Genomic DNA, 24143 nt, shown 5'->3' with positions numbered 1-24143 from the left:
TCTTTTAAAATAAAATACAAACATTGTTTTTCAATGTATATTTTTAGATATGAGCACTAGGTCAAGGCCATCAGATTTGTCAATCAACACAAGCATTGGTCCACTAAGACGTCTGACTCCTGCATTGAGTCCCAAATCATTTGATGGAAGAATAACCAGTCCTGGTGCTAAACCCTCATCACCCACTGTAACTAAACATCTGCCACCATCACTTTCACCAAGTCACCACTCACCGTTGTCATCACCACCAGCAAATCAAGGATCTCCAAAACTTAGTAGTCCTCCAAAGTCTCCTGGTCTGTCTCCTGCTCTGGCACCAAAGAGGTCTCCATTGCAACAGACACCACCAAAACCATTGGCTGTCCCAAGACACACTGTTACCCAAGAAACAGTAGGGAGCAGAGAATCATCAAAACCATTGGCATCTCCAAGGAAACCAGTTGAAGATGGAATGACAATTGTAAAAGTAACAGGCACTAAGAAAGAACCACCACCTGTTGCCCCGAAACCTAAACCAAGACCATTACCACAGCAGACAGAAACTGCCACACATCACAAGATCACACCAAGTATAGGAGGTTATGTTGGTTCTGCAATGAGTCAGCTTAAAAAGTCACATGAACAAACCCCAAAAGAGTCTATCATAACTCCACATCATACAGATTATGTGTCCTCAGCACGACGGGCTGGTCATGAGACAGACAAGACAGAACCTATAGATACAGTCATTTTTGCATCTGTTTCCCCAGATAAACAGACAGATTATGTGTCCTCTGCTATGAAATCTGAAGAGCCAAAACTGATTCCTTCTGGTGTAGTAGACTTTGTCTCCAAAGAAAAACCAAAAGTTGCAGAAAGAAGTAAGCCAGCCCACTTTCAGGTTATACCCCCTACTGGAAATGGTGAAGGAGGAGTAAAAATTGCTCCTGTGAGACTCAACTCAGCACTGAGTCCACGCAAATCAAAATCACCAGACAATACAAGTTTCAACTTTAATGCTAACTATTCATTTGAAGAGAAAGCATTACCTAGGACTGGTTACTTTGTTGGTAAGACTGATGTTGTAACTTCACCAAATAGCTCTTATTCACTGCATGATGAGGAAGTCTCTGTCCCACCCATACCATCACCGAGGTCAGACAAGTCTGAATCACCTAGGGACAAGACAAAACAAGTAAATGATGACAATTCATTACATTTTAATGAATCTGAGTCACCTAGGGATAAGGTTGAAAACTTGGATCTTGACATGAATATGTCACAACGATCCAATCAGTCTGATTCTACTAGAAATAAAATCAAATTTTCACCAATGCCTTCTCCAAGGTCACCAATTTCACCAAGGACAAAAGTTGATACAGCTGCAACTGAAATTGATTCAAAGATTTCTCCACTTTCTCAGTTTGAGAAAAATATAACAGGGTTGCATGATGATGTTGTTTCACGTACACCATTAGATGAATCACATGACACTTTAAATAACCGATCAGAAATGTTGTCTGCAGTCGATGTTGTACCAACTTCAAAATATGATGAAAGTGAAGTTAAACAAATTGACCTTGAGTCCAATGACCTCAACATTAATTTGTCTGAAGATTCAGTCATAAATGAAAAACAGTTAAGTGAAGCTTCTGGTGTTGGGCTTGAGACAGAAATTATAGCAGACTGTTCAGTTAGTCAGGAAACATTACCAAACATTAATGGTGAACATAATCAGTCAGATATGCATGGGGAACTTAATAACTTGTATATGCATGAGGGAAACATCCCTACTAATACTGATGAAATTGACTCTAACAAAATTAGTGAAGAATCAGAATCTAACCAAGTCACTTCAGATTTTTCTGTTGAACAAAATGGTCTTGGTTCTATTATAGACTCTTCACCATTGGATGCATGCTTTGATGATGTCATCAAAACTTGTGAACTCTCAGGTGAAGGGACTGATTTCAAAGGTGAAAGTTCAAATCAAAATGTTGATGTGCAATTAATTTCTGATACAAAAAATATTTCTTTTGAGCAGGAGCTTCAAGGGTCAGGCGATCAGCAAACTAGTGCAATTGTAGAAGTAGGAATAAACGTTTCTGTAAATAAAGACTATGTAGATAGTGAGAATATTGTAGATGATACATTTATTGGTGTAAGTCATGTTCCTGCGGGATTTGGTGATGATCCAGACAAGGAAGTAAAAAGTGATGATCATCACCAGCAACAAAATGACATTCCAGATTCTGCAAATATTTCAGACAGTGCTAATCAAAACTCTAATGTTCCATTCCCATCTTATTGTGTTAAATTTCCCCCAATTGATACTTCAGACAATTTCAATATTGTGTCTAGTCATAGGCCATTCTCCATTATAAGTGGGCTACAAAAAATTTCTGTTTTATCAAAATCAAACAGTCCAGATGATGTGTTGTTATGTGACATGGTAGTTTCAACCACAATGTTGTCATGTGATTTACGATTGGCCAATCAGAAGATGGATTCTCTTGGAAAGTCAATTGAAGCTGAAATTTCTGTGATACTTCTTCAACGAGAAAGTAGCAAGATTCCTATTGGATTAAATCTAAGAACAAATGATGCATCTGAGGATTTGATAGTAAGTTTATATGCAAAATCGCAAATGCTTATGGTAAGAATAACATTTTTTGGTTTGATAAAAATTTGATGGTTTATTTATTGACTTTTCAACTTGACAATACTTATATAATTATCTTTTTTCAATTGAAATTTACATTTAATACATCATATAATAAATTAATATTCAGTAAAAATTTTGGATCAATTGAAAATTTAATCCATGGAGATAAGAAGTCTCACAAAAAAATAAAAAAATTAATCATTTATTCTTTAATTTATTAATTTATTGAATTGCTGAAATATCTAGCAATATTCATTGTACTCGGTAATAAACTAATTGACTTTTAGGACTACCAAGTGAGTATTGCTTTACAGTTAAACCGAGTTTACACGAAATAACAACATTTTATGACTGAATAAAATGCCTAAAATATAGTTGAGTAAAATTTATTCCAATAATTCTGATATTATTAGCCAATATGTATATAGCTTATATGTTGTAACAGATCCTGTAATATTTATTTCTCTCTGTATATTGTTAACTGAGAGTACTGGATGTTTAGGGAAGTTGGCCCAACTAAATTTCCCTGACACTTGTTTGTCTTAAAAACATTTTTGATGACCTTCTGAAGATGCTCCATAGAAATATATTTTTGCTGAAAGTTTGTTTGCCAATTGATTGCTTCTGTGTGATTCCAAGGTGGAATTATATTAAAATACATGTACATCATGTACTATATAGAAATTAATAATTTCCCTATATTAAAAAGCAATGTTTTATTTTGCTAGGTCTCCAGTCTAGATACCTCTGGGTTGTTACAGCAGAGTGGACACATCAAAGTAGGGGATTCAGTTTTATTAATTGATGGTGAAGTTGTCAACAAAGACAATGTTGTTGCTATATTCCAGTCTGTAGAAAATTCAGAATCACAACTTGTATGTGTTGTTATCTCCCCTTCCACAGCTTCACCAAACAAGGAAAATATCTTACAAGATGAATTGGTTCCTGCCCTTAGTCCGACCAGTGATGAAAATGCTAATAAAAGGAGTAAGTATATAAAATCATTTAAAGTTTAAATCTCCAAATAATTTTTTTGTGGAAAAGTATAGGAATTTTGCAGCTTTGTGTTATTTAATTTTATATTGCAATATTTTTATAATAGAAGCTAGAACAGGAGGTTCACCAGGATCAGTTTTAGCCCCAATTTATAGATGATGGTGAGGAAATAGGTGCATGCTTTAAAAAGTAACATATACACTTTATACTTCCATTATTTTTTCCTGAAATACTTTTTTTTTCCCATTAATTTATGTTCTAAGCTCTTGTTTTATTTTGATGATATTTTTCCAGTTTAAGTTTTGAAGTAAGTAAGACTTGATTATGCTTGGTGTGTGACTTTAATGCAGTTCTTTCAGATTTTTTTCTTGTGCATGTAGAGAGTGAACAGATTAAATTGATACTAATGCAATTAAAAGTAACACATTTTTATTTGAAATTTCTGTAAGCAGGACATGGTCTATAACTGAAATTTATTTTTTATCCTAATTATGTTATCTATACTGATGTTGTGATTTTCTGCTTGTAGCTGCTTTGTACAATTTTTCTTTATTGCACAAGATTAAACTGCCTATTTGAATTGTTCCCAGAAAGAGCTTACAAAGGAAACCCTTGTATTGCACAACAATCATAGAGATGCTAGAACTTAAGTTCAGATATATTCATTTATTTTACCTATTTTAAACTATACTCATTTTGCTATTTTACCGGTTTGAAACTTTACTTAAAATGCTTTTGTGCAGTTTATTTCTGATACAAAATAAATTTCCTTATAAATATAAATGAATTTCTGAATATGTCCATGATCTGATGAAAGTTTCTTTTTTTTCGTTTTCAAATTGAAATGAACCTAATATAGATGGTCAATAAATTTCTATTTTTTTTAAATTCTGAATTCTTTATTAAATGAAAAATAAACACAACACTCTGTATCTAATTAACAAAAGTATTTTTTACATCATTTTATCTTTTATATCTAAAATTTTAGATCTCATTCTTTAGTTCTTGAACTTTGTTGTTTCTTAGACTACACATCTATTTCACAAATACTTCTTACTGAATATTTTCTTATTCAGTGTAATAGACAAGTCCATTATCTCTTTCTCCAAGTCAGGAATTATTCAGTTGTGTTATTTTTTGGTGCTTTATTGTGCATTCTTTGAATATGGTGTCTTCATTGAGATGGTAATGTGTCTAAAATGTTATGTTGTGTTAACTTTAACTACCATGAATAGTTACAATGTAATCATTGTGTAAATTATTGTCTTGAAAAGTACAGGCAGATCGAGGACTAATACTAGTGTGCTGAGAATGTGCTCTCCTTAATGACAATATTTGAAAATTGTGTTGGTTTGGAGGGGTTTCAGAAAATTTAAATTCCTTGGCTTCTTGTGTGAAAAATATCTGGGTTCTCCCTAATATTGGAGTAGTTATTAAATAGGTTGTTTATAGATGTTTAAACTGGTTGGCCAAACATTCAGGTTTAAAAAAATATTTAAAAAAGAGGAAAATAAAAATGTGTTGGGTATTCCCCTTAAATTTTCTTTTAGTACTGGTGCAGTTTTTAGGCATTTTTAAAAGGATGCATCTATTTTATCTTAAAAACACTGGTCATATTTGATATCTTACATTTCAGTTTCCAATGTGGAAGGCGCCAGCAAAGATAATTTATCTGAAAACACTGAAGAATGTGGAACAGAGGTATCACCTGATGGCATCATAGAATTAACAATGGTTAAAGGAGTCACTGGACTTGGATTTCTGATTGAGGGGGGCCTAGGCTCACCACGTGGGGATGTCCCTGTCAAAATTAAAAGAATGTTTAAAGGAGGTGCTGCTGCTAAGTGTGGACTTCTCCAAGTAGGAGATGAATTGGTAATGGTCAATGGCACAGAAATGGCTACTATGAAACACACAGAAGCATGGAATTTCCTCAAATTTTTAGATGATGGAGATGTTAAATTAACCATCAGAAGGGCACCAAACTAAAACTTTTAATTATGTTGCTGTTAAATACTTAAATGGCATTTACTGTAAATTCAGAAGTTATAGCAGTGTTTTAGATATTGTGAATAATGTGACTGCATTGGTTTTACATGTAATTAAAATTTTGTGATCTTAAGGAATGCAATTTTTTCCTGAATTTGCATTTAGATTGTAAAAATTGAAAGAATCATAATGCTTGTGCATAACAATTTCTGAGTTTACAGTATATTTTCTCGACTTTACTATTTAGATAAAAAAAAATAATAAAAAAAACACACTCAGTACATGTATTAAACAGCCAAGGAATATTAACACAATTAGAAAGTAATTTGCCTTATTAACTTTGAATTATAAACCTTTCAAAGTTTATTTTCAAGAACATATTTGATAGGTTACATATAATGGGTAGATTTCAGTAAAAAATATGTTTAATTTTAAGGAAATTTTAATTTAAAAACCTCTTGGAATACAATGCTTTCTTGTGTTAAGAAAGCTTTCATAAGAAAATGGCCATTTTCCATGAAAAGATGCATTTTGTGATGCCATAAAAATAATTTTAAAAATCAAAATCATATTTAAGAAATCCAAAGATAATACATTAAAACATCCATTTTCAATTTAATGTTTTACCATACAAGTAATTGTCTTATTATACTCAACAACAACAACATTGCATCACTCTTAACTATAGGCAGAGGTGAGGTGTTGCATTTGTATTAGCAGTAAGTATATATACTTATATTACTGGCTTTGTCTCATTTCTGTTTGCCATATACATAGTTTATTAAGTATACATATGGACACATTGTCACAAAAACAAAATATAATAATACATTTGTTTTTTTATATACATTTGTGCTTATTTATATTTATTTAAATGTGGTGGACAGCAAATTGAATTTACATGGAAGTAACAAATTTAGTACAGGTTCCATTAAGAGTTGTGCAAATAAAGAAACAGTAATCAGTCAAATACCTTTTTCGCAACTCTTTTAAAAATTGACATACCCAGTAATCTCTCCAAAAGTCCCAATCATTGTTAAAAATACCAATGAGATTTGTATCTTATTTCGAAGAAGTGATGAAACTAGTCCAAAAATTTCAGTTCTATTGAGAAATATTCCTTGCCATTTCTACTACACATTATTTTATATTCAGTATTTTTTTTGCCTTTGAAACCGGCTTCATTACTGATTGATACTTAAATAAATAAGGGGACATACAGGATAGATTTATAGTATTATATTTTGAAAGTTTACAAAAATATCGACTTTTCACTCTCCACATGTTTCTTAGGTCAACCTGTACTTAAGCAAATGCATGTAACACCACGAACAAGTAAAACAATTCACTTGGTTTGTTGACCCGTGCTATCAAGGGCATGAAATAAACCTTAAAAGCTTTCTAATGAATCTTATTAGCTTTTGGTGTCAATCCAGAGAAAGTTTGGAAATTAGGAAGACTGGCCAGTTTTCAGTTACATTAACTAGTACATGCATAGGGTCTTTGTGAGCTTGTATCCTCTATATTATATGCATTAATGATTAAAACTGAAAAAAAAATAGACAACTTATACTAATAATTAAAGAAACTGTATGAGGAACTTTCTTTATGGTTGAATTAATAATAAAGTTTTTTTTTTCCATTTTGCTAAAATTATGCTCACTATGTCTCATCACTAAAATATCCAATGCAGGTTTCCAAGTATTCTTTCAAGTTATTTTATACTAGTATATTATTACTGGGCACACCATTTAGGTTGTCTGAAATTTTAGGAAGTGTGAAAAAGTTCTAATATCCTGGCAGATCACATTTTGATAGATTTTTCTTCATTTATCTACAGACTTCAAAAAAAAAAAAAATCTGTTTGCAACTTTAAATTCGTTCTCTACCTTGGCATCCTAATCAAATTTGGAAATGCCCAATTCTCAAGATGTGTCTACCTATATTTTTGTAATTGAATATATCATATTTTTAATCCTACTTTGGAAAACTGGAAATGCTAAAAATCAGGTTTTGCTTTCTAATTTATAACACATGTACCATTATTACATATTATGACTATTCCAGATGAATATTTAATTGTTGTGTGTTTTTTGCTATTGTTATTATACATTATTATAATATATTATAAAAATATTTATACATTATTAAGAGTAATAATTACCTAATTATGTTATACATGATATCAAAATAAAATTGTGATAAAGAAATTTTGGTTTTGTTCAACTGTAAAAATGACCCTCCCACATTAGGGCAAGATACCCTCAAAATCAATGAAATTGTTGGAATATCCCTCACAAAAATGTAGGACTTGTGGGAGATTTTTGATTAAAATTGCTTTATTTTCTGTGAAAAATACTGTACTAAATAATGAATTTTTGCATAAAAAATTTATTTTTACGCAAAGTATTCCCACGAGACAGTGGCGTGGGGGTGAATCTCTCACACTTATTGTTTCAAAGGTTAACTGTTATGGTACAGTGCTAATAAGGTTGTTTGTGATGTCTTTGCTCTTGTCTTCAATAGATAATTGTTTTTGTATTACTGGTAAGTTCAATCCATCATGTTATGGCTTCAAACCAAGAAGAAACAGTTTGATGGATTCTTAAATTTTAAAAGATGATTTTTTTTTTAGGCAAACATACTTCATGTTAATACATGTATGGACAGCATGAAAAAAATTTCCGTAGCAAAACTAAGGATCTTATTGGAGAAATGAAGTTTGAAATCTAATTTGCCACAGTTTATAAATTCAAAAAAAAAAATGATAAGGTCACTCTCTTAGAATGTGAAACGAGATATCGATTTCTTCTCCCCAGAAGTAATGGTAGACATGAATTGATCTGGTTGATTTAACCTTGTTCTAGAAAAAAACTTTATTTAAAGTCCATGTTAACACATTTAGGTGGTTTCAAGTGCTACTCATCTATTTTATAAGGGAGGACAACAAGGTGAAATTCTAATAACCATTATAAAGTCGACCTATAAAACTGTCCCCAAATACTGAAAAACATTCTTTGACATGTACTTAACTTGCACAAAATCCATAAATGTAGATGTAATTAAGGACAGATGAAAAAAGAGCCACATTTGTGACAAAAACAGATACACCACAGTACAGTGTACCCACTATTAATACAAGAAAAAGCAAATATCTTGCCACATTGACAAATCTAATTCAAACTTACTCTTGTTATCTCCCTTTGCCCATAAAATTGTGCAAGCTAATACAAAAACAATTCTTAAAAAAAAAAAAAAACAGGCTGTTTCGTCCAAAAATTGCATGACAGTAGACTTATTTGGAAGTCAGCTGTTCATACATTGCTCTTTGGTTAGGTACATATCTGCTGTTTGTGTCTTAGAGATGATCACAACAGTCTTTATAATGAAGAAATTTTGAACCTATACTGACGTAATGACTATCACAAATTTATGGTACATCCATCTGCACCATGAAAACTGGTTGGTTCACCATGTCATAGTTTACCTCTTTCATCTACCCACATATGAAATTTTATGAGCAACTGCAGGTTTTTCTAGAAAAGTAGAGGCAGCTTACCCTGCCATATACAATAGTCCAACTTCCTATTTCTTACTAGAGTCTGGGTTGCCCGTATATTTTAGTTTCAGTGTTATTTTGGTTATTTTATGTTCTTTGTACTTTATAGTGGAGTCTGGGTTGCCCGTCTATTTTAGTTTCAGTGTTATTTTGTGATCTTTGTACTTAATAGTGGAGTCTGGGTTGCCCGTTTATTTTTTAATTTCAGTGTTATTTTGTGTTCTTTGTTGTATGTCTGTTTTCTTTATCTAGTCATTATCCCTTGGTTATGTTTTTTCATTGTAATTTGAACAAGATTTCCTTAATTTCTCTCATTAAACACAAAGAAATATATATGTTAAGGACAAGTATGAAATCATTGTCCAAAACATTTTATGAATAAAATGCTTTGCAGGGTGCAGCTTGATACAACAACAGAGGTTGTAAACATAACAGTTGTGTCTACTGATAGTATGGACACATTATACACGCTTGATACAGATCTGAATTTGGTTGTGATTAAATATTTGACACATATTAAGAATTTGACCATTATCACTTTTTGGCACCTTATTCCTAAGTAGCTCTGTCATAACCCATGATATCAATCCCCACCCTCTTTTGGGGTATGACTCCTTGTGAAATTCATTCACATTTACTCATATTATTGTCCAGACATCATAAAAATACTTGTTTCTGGCCAATAATTCCTAGAAAGTTCAAATCACAACTCCCAAAATCAATTACAAACTAGCTTTTGTGATGTGGCAACTTGTGGTATAATGTAATAAAGATATATACATTTTTACTCAAATTATTGTCCATATCTACTGACAACAACAAAAACTAAGACAGGATAATACCAATATACAACTGTTAATTTTTTTGCAGTCAAATAAAAAAATATATGCGGCAATCTTTCCTGTGAAGAAAATTTTCTTTATTTATATATTTACTCCTTCAAAATTTTGTTGATAAGAGGATAAATAGATTTTCATTGAGGTAATGTGATTGAAAAGTAGTGTAAATCGTTTAGGAATACATAAATGTAAATAAGAGGCTAACATTATTACATAGAATTACATTTACTACAAATTTTACATGAACATTCTGTCATGAGAAAGATGACAAATGAAATGACTGTCAACACTGTATGTACATAGTGTCAGTGAGATCCTGAGTAGTCCAATCAGGTTTCTGTATACTTTCTAGATAACCAATCAGATCCTTCGTTTTTGAGTACTTATATACAACACTACAAAATGAAACAAAGAATAAAACAATAAAAGCGCAGTAACCATTAAATTTCTGTTGGATTATAATCGATAAATTTAAAAAAAAATCATTTCCTAAAATTGTCTACAAAACCTTTGTCAAGCATTTAATGTCCTGCTGTGCAAATCTCAAAATCTAAGAAGTTGGTTCTGTAGAGGCAAAATTTGGCCTCAAAAACAAAGTCTACATGAAGAAAATTTTATGTTTCTCCAGTTCTTTAATGTCTCGTATAGTTGATTTGATTGATTTATGGTAATAATTTGAACATATACAGTCAAATATTGAGATTTTTTTTTTAGGGGAACCAGGACTAGACATATAACAATTAAAATGCCTGACTATTGATGATCTTTTTTGCTCTATTGACAATTTTATCGTTTTTCCATTATTCTTACTGCATGATACTTTCTATCTGAGGCTCAACCATAGTAAAAAAAACATTGGCAATATCTAATGACAAAGTTAAGTCATATCAACTGCGACATCACAGATTAACTGAATAGGGCTTGTAAGCCTTTTCACATGACCACATGATTTTACAAGAATGATTCTCTAGCTCCCATTCATAATTCATAGGTACACCCCTTTCATTAAATGGTGGTAAGAGGTACTTTTACCCTTCTAAGCTACTGAAAGGTACCTCCAGAATGTTTAAATTTCATATAGTTTTATAAAAGAAAATGATGAAAATTACCTTCTACAAAAGAAAAGGTACCTGAATTGCAAAAAAAAAATGGAACCCCTGAGGTAGTGGTTGTTTATCAAGTAAACATTACAATCTAATGAACGAAAACCTTTTACGTGCAAATAGGACAATGAAAATATGGTACCTAACTATTAAATCACCATAATAAATTTGGTGATAACACAAAATAGAAATTTTTGCTAATTTAGCATCATTTTATATTGATGTACCTGGAAGTAACAAACAACTATAAATCTTTAGTTTTGAATGAACTAAAAATAAAAAAATAAATTGACAACAAGACTTACAAGTCCTATAATACCAGTTTTGAATGTCTCTAAAGAACATCAGTCTTGCCCCTGACTTCAAAACTGTCCTTATTCTGTATATATACATACCTACCAATCTTAAAGTACCTCAGAAAATGAAGTTGTGTTACAAATCAGATTCTTTGTTCTGAGTCCTTTCCATTAAAAAGATAGTTCTTAAAAATCTATATCATACCCTGTTTCATTACTACATACTTTTCAGATGTTCATCATTTTAAATTTATCATAACTTTATTATAACCCAACTTACCAAGTAACATAAAATGTATATACAAAAGAGGTGAAATATCAGTCAGTGAACTTTTAAGGTTTGTGCTACATGTATTAACAAATTTTCTAAAGAAGATTGAAATGAAATCGCTTACACTTTATTATTTTATCTACACGTGTAAAATTATAATATTTCTAATGGAAAAATAAACACATTTCAACAAACCATTGTTTCCTCTAATAAAGGCATCTCCATATTTATTTTTCAGCTGTCCATTGACATATTCTTCTGTCTGTTCTAATGCTATGTTCATATATCCATCTAAACAAGCTAAAACTCCTGAAATATAAATAGGTTCAGATCTGTAAGATAATAAATTATTGTCTTATTTACTATTTACATGTACTATGTGCACATATAAACCTTCACATATGTATTGAAAGTTTTATTTCTGATGCTTCATTAGACTTCAAGTGCTACTGTCAATGCTTTAACACACCAATGGGAGGGGGCTGGAGTTTAATGTCAAATGAAAATTTTTTCAGCAAAATTTTATTTGAAAATCTGCCTTCTAAATTAAGGATGAAAATATAGAATCATTTTTTTTTTTCAATGGATGCAAAACAATTTTTTTCTCAGAAATATTTTAAAAAGGTTTATACTTAAACAATAATCTTGGTTTCACCATGCTGTTTTCAAATTAAAAATAATTTTTCAAAAAAATACAGGGAATTGCCCACTTAAGGCCTAAAAAAATTCTGTGTTTACAGTATCATCTCCTTCAAAACTAGGGTTAGTAGGTGTCTTTTTTTTTTCTTCAAATTTATAGATTTGCAGGACATTGAAACCTACCGATTTTGCTGCCTCTATTATGACATGGCTGAATACTGAACTTGTCGTAGCCACAGCCAGGTTAATTTTTTCAACAAATTTTGAACCTCCACATCAGGGAGCGAAGCAATTCTAGTCAAAAAGCGATAATGGAAATGCCAAAAATCTGTATTTTTTTTGTTTTTTTTGTTTTTTACACCATATTAAAAACTAGGTTTGGTCGGGTTACCAGAAGCACAGAATTATTTTTTAGGCCTTTGATATATACTTTCCCAAAGTTTAATTTTAATTGGTGCAAGTGTTTTTGAGTAATTGTGTAAAAACACTTGATCTTCCCTTTTGTTAGGAATAATTATTGCAGCCATGAAGAAAAACTCACTGGAAAACCCCACCCTTTTCTGTCATTAAATTTTAAATCAAAATTTAAAAAGAATTAAGAGGAACTTTTCACTTTTTTTTCTATATTTTTCTATAAATATGTTCATTTTAATTGTTGGAAGTGTTTTTGAGTTATTGTGCAAAAACTGGAAACCTCCCCACTTTTTTATGAATAAATAACAAAAAATTGCATTTTTCAAAAAATTAAAGGGAGCTTCCCACTATAGATATAAACACTATCTCAAAGTTTCAATTAAATTTGTGCAAATGTTTTTGAGTTATTTTTTGACACCTACAGACAAGGGTAAAACTTAATGCATCCCACTTTTTAGTTACTGTGGCATAAAAAAAATGTAAATGTGTTGTGAAATAATCCACATATATTCTTTAAACATTAAACAGCACTCACTCTACAAGTTACAATGTACATGTACTTCAAAGAAAGCATAATTCTAACTATAAGATCATTAATATCTTTAATAGTGTAATTTTAAAATTGCATGTACAAATGTAAACTGAAAATGGTTGTATTAATTTACTAACTTATTCTACATTGCAACATATACGTCTACGAAACTCTACATGTAAAATATGTATTAATACTTTAACATGAGAGCATGATTTGACTACCAAAATTATACTCCGCCACCGAAGATTGAACCCTAGACCGCTCAGTGACAAGCCAGCGACAAACCGATTTGGCTAAAGAATTAATCCTTTAGCCAAGTCAATTAACTGGCTATTTAAATCTCACTACCTACTACAACGCAGGTAGGCCGTCCTGCCACAACACAATGTCAGAAACCCAACATCTCATTTTGAGCTTTAAGCGTGTTGTTTTTTCACATCACTATTTCCAGAACTTAGAGATGAAAAAATCTTACCTCTATAATCCACTCCAGAATTTAATTTGACAACAACAGGTCTGCCAATGATCTGTTTCAGAAACTCACTGGGAGTTTGTTTTCTACTCATTTCTATATAAAAAAAATGAAAGTACAAATGTACATGTACTGTGTAAATGTATTTGTCTAACAGTAGAAATTAAATGTAGTTGCATGAAACCAATATTTGTTGACATACATGTACATAATGTGATGTACATGTACATGTACATGTACAATGGGTGGAGTTACTGATTTTTTTCCTTTATTTTCATTAACCTATGAAGAAACATATGAATCACATCTCTGGGATGAAAAACCGTTTTTTGATTGTATTGAATATGGCATCAACACAATGGAACTTGAATCAAACTAGGTAAATGTACAAAAAATGAATATTTCAACTAGATAGTTGTACAAGTAGTTTGTGGGGTGGCACACCATGGCATGACAAAAAAAATTTCTGACTTTTTCTATTGCACAATTCTTATGACCACAACTCATCAGTATTCACATGAAAAAGAGGATTGCAGGGTCAGAGTATGTTTAGTTATGACTAAGAAACCAACTAACAATGTTATGTACCCCCCACTGAAATTTTATTATACTATAGGACTAAACAGCTATTTTCAGTTCATGCATGTATGAATGGATCTCAGAGCTCCTAAACTCAATGAACGGCCAAAGACCGTTCATGTAATATTTGGGAGTAGAGAGATCCGTTCATTCATGCACGAACGACCGAAAATAGCTGTTTTTCCTTATATTTCTATCCCAATATTTTGAAATTTTTTTTTTTTCAAATGCGTTGAACCAGTAAATTTATTTATAGAAGTTAGTTCTGGGACAATTTAATTTAGGGGCGAATTTACTTGTAGTTAGATTTTAAGCATTTATGTTTCTTTCCCCGAGCTGAAAATTACTCTCTGTAAACAAACTGTACTGGTAAAATCAATGTGGATGTAATAAACTATTCTTACAGCTATATTATGCCATTCAGTTTGTTGCCACACTCTTTTGAACTACATGGATGCCACATTGGTTTCAAGTTGACTGGCGTTCATGCATGAACGAACAATCTGGCAAAGTTCATGACCAATCAAAAATGGCTATAAGCATGAAGAATCTTATGATTAGAATTATTGTTTAATGTTTTATACATCATTCTAATATATAATTCATATGTCAGTGAATTTATAATTATGTTACTTAAAAAAATAATGTCAAATGACTCCTTTTACTGCCTCTCAATCACTAGTTTACTGTGCATTCTATTTGAATTTGAAATTGTTAGCTACCTGTATAATTTGTATTTTGTGGTTGTGGTAAATTTGTAATGGTCCCAATTGACCTTAGATTTAAAAAAGTTAATGGAATCTGCTGAGATGACACATGTTGGTTAAAATGAAGTGTAGATAATGAGATGTACTGGCCTCTGGTGTCATTCCTTGACATTATGAAAAGATTTTGCCATTCAAAATTGCTATTTTTTTTTAAATATTTTAAAGACTTCAATGTATTGATATTTAATGTAAACCTTGTTTTTCCTATTATATTCATGTTATTCAAATTTTATTTTATATACATGTACATTTGTACATGATGGCTGAACATATAGCTGAAAATTCAATGGAGAAAAAGACTCTTCAGCATACAGTACAGCTCGCAGCAGTCTGATAAATACCTGGCATGCCAGGTATGAATCCTTTGAAATTGATTCTGTTATTTGTAATATACAAATGTACAACTCACTAATTGATAAATAAATTCTTGTGTCTCAGGTAAAATTTACCTGTCCACCAGGACAGCTGAGAGTAGAAAATGTAATTTACTTGTAAGATAAAACTGACTTTAAATTAGTGCTGGAAAACTAATGAATGTGTGTATAAAAATGAATATATTTTGTTATTGATATGGAATGGGCAATCAGACTGATGAATATTTGAAATACATGTACATGTATTTTCTATTTCTACTTTAAAAGGTCTTTTTAAATAAAAAATTTATTCCAACGTTACAACAATATATACAATGGAAAGTTGCTGGTGTTCTATCCTAACATGCGAACATAGGAAAAATTGTACTGATTTTTAAAATAAAAATCAGACTAAATTTAATTTTAAAAGGGAATTTTAGTTGAGTTATATTGACCCCAAAAAATTGAGAATAAATATAACTTATTTCATTAGGATTACATGTAGGTGTGTCAGTAAAAATCATTTGTAGGGAAAAAGTCACAGAAAATATTACAATTTATAGATGTACAATGTATTTGGAGCTGTTATGGAAAATATGAACTGTAAAAGATAAAAAAAATTGTATTTTATCATCTACAATGTATTTCATACCATTTAATACTGAAATTAAAACATAAATTATATAATATTAGCATACATGTTTGAAAATTTGAAAATTTGATTTTTATTAAAAAAAATAAATACATGGAATGAAATATAATAACAAAAGAGTTTTTTTCATTAGCAAGGAAGCTATTTTAATTCACTTATTACATGTACTGAAAAAAGTGGAGGCCACATCTACCAGAAGATGACAATATTCAGGACCCGATCTGCATGAGAATTTGACTGCTTTACAACTAATAAATGATCGTTACACATTACAATGAAAATAACTTAGAAAATATGACTAAAATCGACATGTGCATTAAACCATACTACTAGATGGGTAGGATGTTCTTGGGGATTATATATGATTTCAAGCATTGTAACACATCAGTATTTTTCCTGTAACCTAAAAATCAGATGTCCATGGAAATATTAAGAGCACATGTTATTACATGTTATTACATGTGATCAGTAGTGTTGATTGACTTCACCACATACTTTGTTATATTGCAAATCATTGTCACTCAGTACTATTTCATATTTTTTTAGGAAAAGAAATTAGATGCAAAATAGCCTACTATGGAAAACTTTTTAAAATATAAATAATAAATGATAAATTAATTGTTTATCATGTCACATTTCAGATTTTTAACAAATAAACAAAACCATATCAACTTTCTAAAACACATATCATTTCAAAGTGAGTTTGATTTTATTTGGAATCAAATCATAATTACATGTAGAAACTCAAAGTTCTGTAGAGGTGTTTTATCATGGTATGTTCAACGTTAAATGTTCCTCTAAAAAATTGGTAGCTTTTAATATGGGAATCTTTTCATGCTGTTATATATGACAATTTCCACTGTTATAAATCAATTTTTGACTTTAATGTTTTGTTGTTGTTACTTAAATTTGTAAACAAATATCCTTGTCTAAGTTATTAAATAAATCTAACTACACCTCAAATAAATTCTGATCATTAAGTAGAAAAATGTGTGTTCATATAACTAAAAAAAAACCCAAAATATAATTTCCTAATTATGATTTTTAAAATAATTAAGCAGCAAACTAGTTTTTCAAAATGTTTCAAAATGATAAATAATTAAAGAACCTTAGTGAGCACGCACACATACCCCACACGTCCCCATGTTGGATACTCAAGTAAATTTGTTTGTAAGAGAAATACATGTAGAAGAACCTTGATAAAAAGAGGAATAAGAATGTTTTTTAGGTTTTAGACCTTTATCTTCTAACTAAATTTATTAATCAGAATTGTAGTTTCAAACTCCAGACTGTGATTTCTTTGAGTTATAGTTAATCCAAAGTAAATATCACCATAGAGAAAAACATACACTTGACCTGTAACTTATCATGGTGAACTTTTATACTAAAATCATTGGAGTGGAACTACTAACTTGTCTGGTAACTTATCATAGTTAATTTCCATGCTAAAAATCAGGTCAATATCTGCAAATGTTCAGAATAAAAGTCCAAAAAACTGTTGTTTCTGTGAATTTTGTTCAAGGCCTGTAATTTCAGTAAAAATCATCAGATCAGAATGAAATGAAACTTGACCTGTAACTTATCATGGTGAACATATATACCAAAAATCATGTCAATATCTGCAAGGGTTTAGAAAAAAAGTCTGGAAAACTGATGATAGACTGATGGACAGGTCAAAAACATTATACCCTTCTCAACTTCATTGCATGGGGTATAACAATAATATTTACATCTGATTGACACCTCCCATTTGGATATTGTGAGTCACAGTGCTGCTTTAATACCTTTGACTGGCTTCAGTCATAAATTGGTAATGGTCAATTTTGACTAGGTGTAAACACAATTGTTTAATTAGAGAAAACATCCATTACTGACAAACTTTCTGTCAATTTAAATACACAAAACCTAGGTCCAAGAAAAACCACCAACCCGTTATTTTTGTCGCCAGAACAAATAAAAAATTGCAAGTTGCAACATTGACGAAGCCTACCATGATCCCTGCCAAATGAAAATGGTTATATGATAGCTAAATTTTAAGAGCAAAATATCCCAAAGACTCTTTGTCTAAAATTTTGGCATGACCTTGTTTCATGGAAGAAGACAAAACATATGTGGGCAAGAACTACTCTTTGACCAGTACGGCAGTAGGAACCAGATGAAGTTTTCAAATATCTTAAAAAATGAAATTATGACAATTTAAGTTGATTCCCCATACCAATCAAAGGATTTTCCCGACCTGAACCATACTGCAAGTTACAGATGACATTACGAAGAACTAACGTTACAGTGACACCCTAATATCCAACTGATCAAACAGCATGTACATATTGTAGACAGTCTGTTCCAGAAATGACAATTCAAAACAAAGCGTATAGAAATTTGAACAGCCTTTAGAAACAGAATAAACGCATTAAAACCCATTCGACTATTTTGACCTGAAAAGCGCTATTTCTGGGAGTGTGAAGTTTTAAGTACATTACCACTGCTAGTGCTATTATATTGTAGTACCCGGTTCAACACATCTTTAAATTCTCGCGATATTTGAAGATTCTTTGACGTTGGATCATGTGACTTTTCTCGCGTGTTTCAAGATGTCAGCGCCCATGCAAATGCCTTGGTCTTTCCAAAGAACAATTTTGGTGTTTTGTAGACAAAAATGGAAGATACACGGTGATGTCTCACGGGCTTTAGAACGATATTCACCTCAATTTAAAGGAAGACGCTTTATTTCAATATATTCTTCGTCAATTTATAAAAATTCTGTGTTTCTGAACATTCTGGTGAAACATAATTCCCGAACCCAAATACGGAAATATAGTTTTCATGGTAGACTTTGCTGGAAATGCGGAAAACCGTCAGATTTAGAGAGTCAGAAATTTTTTTGTGAGTGTGGTGTTGTTCAGTCTGTCAGAGAGCTTTCACTTTTTGAAATAGTTGGAATTGAGGACAGCTTTGATGTAGAACAATCAGTTTTATCACAAAATTACAAGGAAATTCAGAAACTTATTCACCCTGATAAACATACACTAAAAAGTGATGTAAGTATAAACAGTGAAACCCATCTTATCCAAGCTCCTTTGGGACTAAGATTTGTTTGGTTAAGACAGGTGTTTAGCTTATACAGGTTCTAAGTACATTTAAACTAATGTAGAGGGACTTTTAAAAGTGTCTTGTTTAGGCTAAAAACCACTAATTCCACTTCCCATAGGCTTCTATGCTAATTTCACAATATTCAATGGCTTCTCTGGACTTTACCTTAACTTTAACCTGCAGAGGACTATATATCAGCATGATTCTACATATGTCAGCTCACAATCCTCAGAATGGCATGTGGGGTTAGCAGACTTGCAGTGCAGTACTGGTCACCGGAAGTGAAGGGTCTATAAATAGCATGGGAAATCCCAGTGTTTTCACAAGATAGGGGTATATTTAAAAATCATTATGGAGATTAGGCTTCACATCACAAGAAGCAAAATGCACCTATAAAATGTACAGAAATGTTTTTCCTTTCAGAAACTGTTTAAATTTTTTAAATAAGATGAGAACTTTTTTCACAGCACTATGAGGAACAGGGGTAATTTCTGCGTAGGACTATTTTTGCGTACATTCCAAATGCTCATTGGTTGAATTGGTGGTCTGTAACCTTTAGACAGGTTTTCAACTTTTCAGGGTTTGGTTAAGACATGTTTCAAGTTATTTATTGTGTTTAACAGTTAAGTCTAGTACTGAACATGAAATACATGCACTTTTTGGAAATATTAATGCACTCTATATTCAATAGGTTAAATTTTATTATAAAAATTATTAATTCTCATTTATGAAAATTTCTGAATATATGTATTTCCAATAGTTTTTTACCTGACTTATTCATTTTTGGACTTGGTAATTGCCATTCCATTTTGGTTTCCCTGACAGTTAGAGTTAATTTCATTCATTGGGGATTGGGGACAATGGGGATTAAAGATTTCGATAATATTCTTGATGTAACGACTGAAAATGTTGAATTTTTCTTTTATCATCCTATTTCAAATATTTCTACACATACATGTAGCAAAAATATCTTATTATACAAGACAACAACAGCATGTACAATTGTAGGTGTACATTTTGATACTACATGTATATATAATACACTGACTGTACATATACATGTATCTGCACTTCTATGAATACATGTACATGTATCTTTGCCCTTTCTTTTCTTAAATGGATTTGGAAAGAAGACCTTCAACCTGAACAGTTACTGTATGTTCCTTGAAGATTAGCACAAAATTTTTCTCCATAAACAAATTTAAGATAATGAAAAATTACACCCTATACTTTACAGTGTTTTCGTTTCAATGATAAATACAGAAATTATCAATTTAGAAAGTTATACATGTAGGAATTCCAATTACAGAATTTAGAATAGGTACTTGTAATTCATATGGAGTAGTGTGAAGATATTTTTTCATGCTAGGATGTTTTTTTTAAACAAAATTTATTTCATGGTAGGAAGAAAAAAATCTTGCAGAGGAGCAGTCTTCATTGGTGAACAAAGCTTATTCCACATTAGTGAAACCATTAAATCGTGCACTATATATGCTTGAAAGAGCAGGACATGGCCTGGAGGAAGACTCCAGTAATGTTAACCAGGAATTCTTAATGGAAATTATGGAAATTAATGAGGAAATAGCAGATGCTGAATCCCCTGATGCTCTAAAACCTATAGAAATTGCCAATCTTGAGAGATTACAAGACAATATTAAAAAGTTATCAAAAGCTTTTGAAAAAAGTGATTTTGTACTTGCAAAGCAGTTGGTAATAGAGTTGAAATATTTTACAAACATTGATGAGAAAATTAAAGAAATTTATAGAGGACATTTTTGAGGGGAAAAGTACAATATAGCATGCATCTGTTTGACAATCAAATACATTTTTATGTAACTAAATTTACATGTATCTTAGATTATAATGAACAGTATTTACAATTACTTTTCAGTTTTAATCATATGTAATTTCTCCTTCAAATTTATGGCCAGTGGGATGCTTATTTATTTACATGTTTAGATGTTAAAATGTATGTATACTAATTTAATTTTTTATGTTTCTAGATCTAGTATATAAAATGTTTAAATTTTCTGATTGGACTGTTTTTTCTTGAAAACTAAAAGTACAAAATGTAATAGTAATGGGATAATTACAGTAGTATAACCAAAATACAAGTGTATTATCACAAGTGCTGAAGAATGCATAGATTTAAGCCATCACTACAGAAGTTTTATGGCCGTCATCATGAACTCGTGGATCATTATGGTGTATCCATCTGCACCATGAAAACTGATTTATTCAACAGATCCTAGTTTTCCTTTCCTCGTTTGTCTACCCTGGGACTTGACTTTTTATGAGCAACTCGGCGGGTGTTTCTACAGAGGACGCTTACCCTACCGGTGCACCTGGTCCATGTTCCCAGTTTTTAGTGGAGTCTGAGTTGCTCATTTGCTTTTGTTACTTTGTATGTATGATTTTAGTTACTTTATGTTCTTTGTTGTGTATGTCTGTTTTCCATGTCTGGTCTTTGTCCCTGGTTTGCATCCTTTTGATTACCACTATAACCTTGGTTCCCTTGATTACTTTTTTTAATCGCGCTAGAACTCTAACAAATAGGCTTCTGGAACAGGGTTATGTTGCTACAAGATTGAAGTCATCACTACAGAAGTTTTATGGTCGTCATCATGAACTCGTGGATCGTTATGGTGTATCCATCAGCACCATGAAAACTGATTTATTCAACGGGTCATAGTTTTCCTTTCCTCGTTTGTCTACCCCGGACTTGACTTTTTATGAGCAACTCGGCGGGTGTTTCTAGAAAAGCAGAGGACTCTTATCCTACTGGTGCACCTGGTCCATGCTCCCAGTTTTTAGTGGAGTCCGATTTGCTCATTTGCTTTTGTTACTTTGTATGTATGATTTTAGTTACTTTATGTTCTTTGTTGTGTATGTCTGTTTTCCATGTCTGGTCTTTGTCCCTCGATTACATTCTTTTGATTACCGCTATAACCTTGGTACCCTTGATTACTCTTTAACCAGTGTTCCGTGCACAAGTTAAATCTTTATAAGTTCTTGGCACAAGTGATAATATTTTGGTAATAACCAATTGATTATGCTATTTATGATATGGATTTCCTCCATTATTCTTTACTACATGTAATGAATGTTTAATTTTGTGAGTGGTGGATTTATGTTTGTGTTGTGATGTTTTGGCAGGAGAAAGTCCAAGAGTGAAATAATGAATTTATTTCACACTGTGATTTACGAAAAAAAAAAATTACACTTGGAACATTCAGTAAATCACTGCTATCTATATAATACTTTGCTGATTAGTTCTCTTTGATGTAGTCCCAATAGTAACAGTGGGGAATAGCTCTCGGACCCACGTGGGGTCTGGGAGTAGACCAGATTGTCAACAGAGCAGCCCTAGCCGCTAGCAGGACATACTATGACCGAGATCTTTGGTCGGGTATCCCAAAGGCTGGGCTCTGCTACCTCCAACTACCAACAGACATTTACCAACAGAATCCTCTTAAGGGGTGGTCGTGCTAGATCCGTAAGAATAGTCAAGCCTGAAAAAACCCCCAATCATCATTAGTCCTCTTCCAGTAATTACTGTGTAATAGGGACTATATACAGTGCAGGCTTAGTAAATCAGTTGGTCTTTCTGTTAGTCCAGCTTTCAGATTGATTGTTATTATAATAAAAAAATATAACAACAGATTTTTCTTCCATTTCTAGAATCCAATTATATATATTTTTTTTAATTTCAGTTAAGGAGTTAAAGGTTATTTCACCCTGTTCAGATAATTTTTAATTATATTTCATGAATATGAAGAACATGGAAATAAAATAGTTGTTTACTTTTTTACACACTGCACACTATTGTCAGTGCCATGTCGTCAATATCACGTTGTATGTGTTGTCAATAATAGACATTTGCTTTTTGTGCAATAACTTGAATATTAGTTGGTTTATCTTTATAAAAGTTTTATTTTGTAACTACTATTTAACTCCAGCAAAAGCATCCCCGATATTATATGCCACAATGGTCAGACTGGTTATGATTTTCGAAAATTTTAGAAATTAGGGGCCAGAAACAAGCATTTTCCATATATCCAGACAACAACTTGACTATTAGTGATTCAATGGATCTTTTTGAAATTGTATTACAAAGTGCCTTACCACCAAGGGAGTTTAGCGGCAAAAAGTGACCATATTGATTCTGGTCAAATTCTTATCCTGTATCAAATTGAAATTCAAAGCTGTATCATTTTTGACGTCAAAAGATGCATGTTATCAAACAAAGGAGTGGGGGTATCAACTTAGTGAGCATCCCTCACTGTTTTTTTTTAGTTTTACTTACATTTTACGGTACCAAAAAATGTACGAATAAAAAGGCAAACCAGTAATGTTTTGCAGACCTACAGTGAGAGCTTTAAGCTAATAATGTATGTATTTTTTTCACATTTAAATGAATATTTGCAGACAGATTTCATTCAATTTAAGTCACAGTGCATGAAGGCTCTCTCACATAAAATACATTTTGTAGTAAATTGCTGTTAATATACTGCACTTGTTTGAACACATTTATGCTGTAAACCAACAAATAAAGACCAATGACATGTACTTGAATAATGAGGTAGTATGAAGACAATATAAAAGTGAATTTAATATGCCTTATGACTAAAGTACATGGACTTACCCTTAATTATCTCGACATACTAATACAACTACTGAACTGCTTCATAGTAGGAGCAAGCCTTGTAACTAAACACGCTTTATGATTGTTCTTGAATGTTGTGAAACTTATAGCATCAATTGATTTTTTGGAACAAATCATTTGGGTCTTTCGCTCAAAACTGAAGTAAATGGACAAGACGATTTCTCACACGACCAGCGACAGCAAGGGGTCACCTCAAAATAAAAAAAAAATCTGACTAAAAGAATACAGAAGACCTTGTTTATTGGATTCATATAGTTACACTGCACTGTGTCACTGTAG

The 24143-nt window shown here is 31.6% G+C and overlaps 3 protein-coding genes across 6 annotated transcripts in view; 2 read left to right on the top strand and 1 right to left on the bottom strand.

The window, feature by feature from the left end:
- The window catches only part of LOC148621573 (uncharacterized), a 41480-nt gene extending 33641 nt beyond the window's left edge, over nucleotides 1–7839 (top strand). For all 4 annotated transcript variants that reach the window (XM_088576077.1, XM_088576078.1, XM_088576079.1 and 1 more), the window contains exons 5-7: nucleotides 48–2602; nucleotides 3373–3631; nucleotides 5277–7839. In XM_088576077.1, the coding sequence (XP_088432203.1) occupies nucleotides 48–2602; nucleotides 3373–3631; nucleotides 5277–5629 (3167 nt within the window). In that variant the 3' untranslated portion in view covers nucleotides 5630–7839. The remainder of the gene's footprint in view (nucleotides 1–47; nucleotides 2603–3372; nucleotides 3632–5276) is intronic.
- Nucleotides 7840–10233: 2394 nt separating this feature from the next.
- Nucleotides 10234–18682, bottom strand: LOC148621572 (U6 snRNA-associated Sm-like protein LSm6). Its single transcript, XM_088576093.1, has 4 exons — nucleotides 18589–18682; nucleotides 13761–13853; nucleotides 11893–12006; nucleotides 10234–10422 (listed from the first exon to the last, which is right to left on the bottom strand). The coding sequence occupies exons 2-4, from the start codon at nucleotides 13849–13851 to the stop codon at nucleotides 10388–10390; spliced, it is 240 nt and encodes a 79-aa protein (XP_088432219.1). The 5' UTR covers nucleotides 13852–13853; nucleotides 18589–18682; the 3' UTR covers nucleotides 10234–10387.
- LOC148621571 (iron-sulfur cluster co-chaperone protein HscB-like) lies at nucleotides 18676–21232 on the top strand. Its single transcript, XM_088576091.1, has 2 exons — nucleotides 18676–19146; nucleotides 20603–21232. The coding sequence occupies exons 1-2, from the start codon at nucleotides 18700–18702 to the stop codon at nucleotides 20975–20977; spliced, it is 822 nt and encodes a 273-aa protein (XP_088432217.1). The 5' UTR covers nucleotides 18676–18699; the 3' UTR covers nucleotides 20978–21232.
- Nucleotides 21233–24143: the final 2911 nt, after the last annotated feature.

This window comes from Perna viridis, chromosome 3 (genome assembly GCF_037379345.1).
Source record: "Perna viridis isolate PV_CMFRI_1.1 ecotype Kerala chromosome 3, ASM3737934v1, whole genome shotgun sequence".
NCBI classification, from domain to species: Eukaryota; Metazoa; Mollusca; class Bivalvia; order Mytilida; family Mytilidae; genus Perna; species Perna viridis.
The sequence above is the reverse complement of the archived record's forward strand: the minus strand, read 5'-3'. Positions and strand labels throughout refer to the sequence as shown.

Coding starts and splice junctions, on each gene's coding strand:
- LOC148621572 (XM_088576093.1), bottom strand. CDS start 13,851: ATGAGTAGAAAACAAACTCCCAGTGAGTTTCTGAAACAGATCATTGGC. Junction 12,007..13,760: donor TTCTGGAGTGGATTATAGAG/GTAAGATTTTTT, acceptor TTTATATTTCAG/GAGTTTTAGCTTGTTTAGAT. Junction 10,423..11,892: donor CTTTATTAGAGGAAACAATG/GTTTGTTGAAAT, acceptor TTCATTTTGTAG/TGTTGTATATAAGTACTCAA.
- LOC148621571 (XM_088576091.1), top strand. CDS start 18,700: ATGTCAGCGCCCATGCAAATGCCTTGGTCTTTCCAAAGAACAATTTTG. Junction 19,147..20,602: donor AACATACACTAAAAAGTGAT/GTAAGTATAAAC, acceptor ATTTCATGGTAG/GAAGAAAAAAATCTTGCAGA.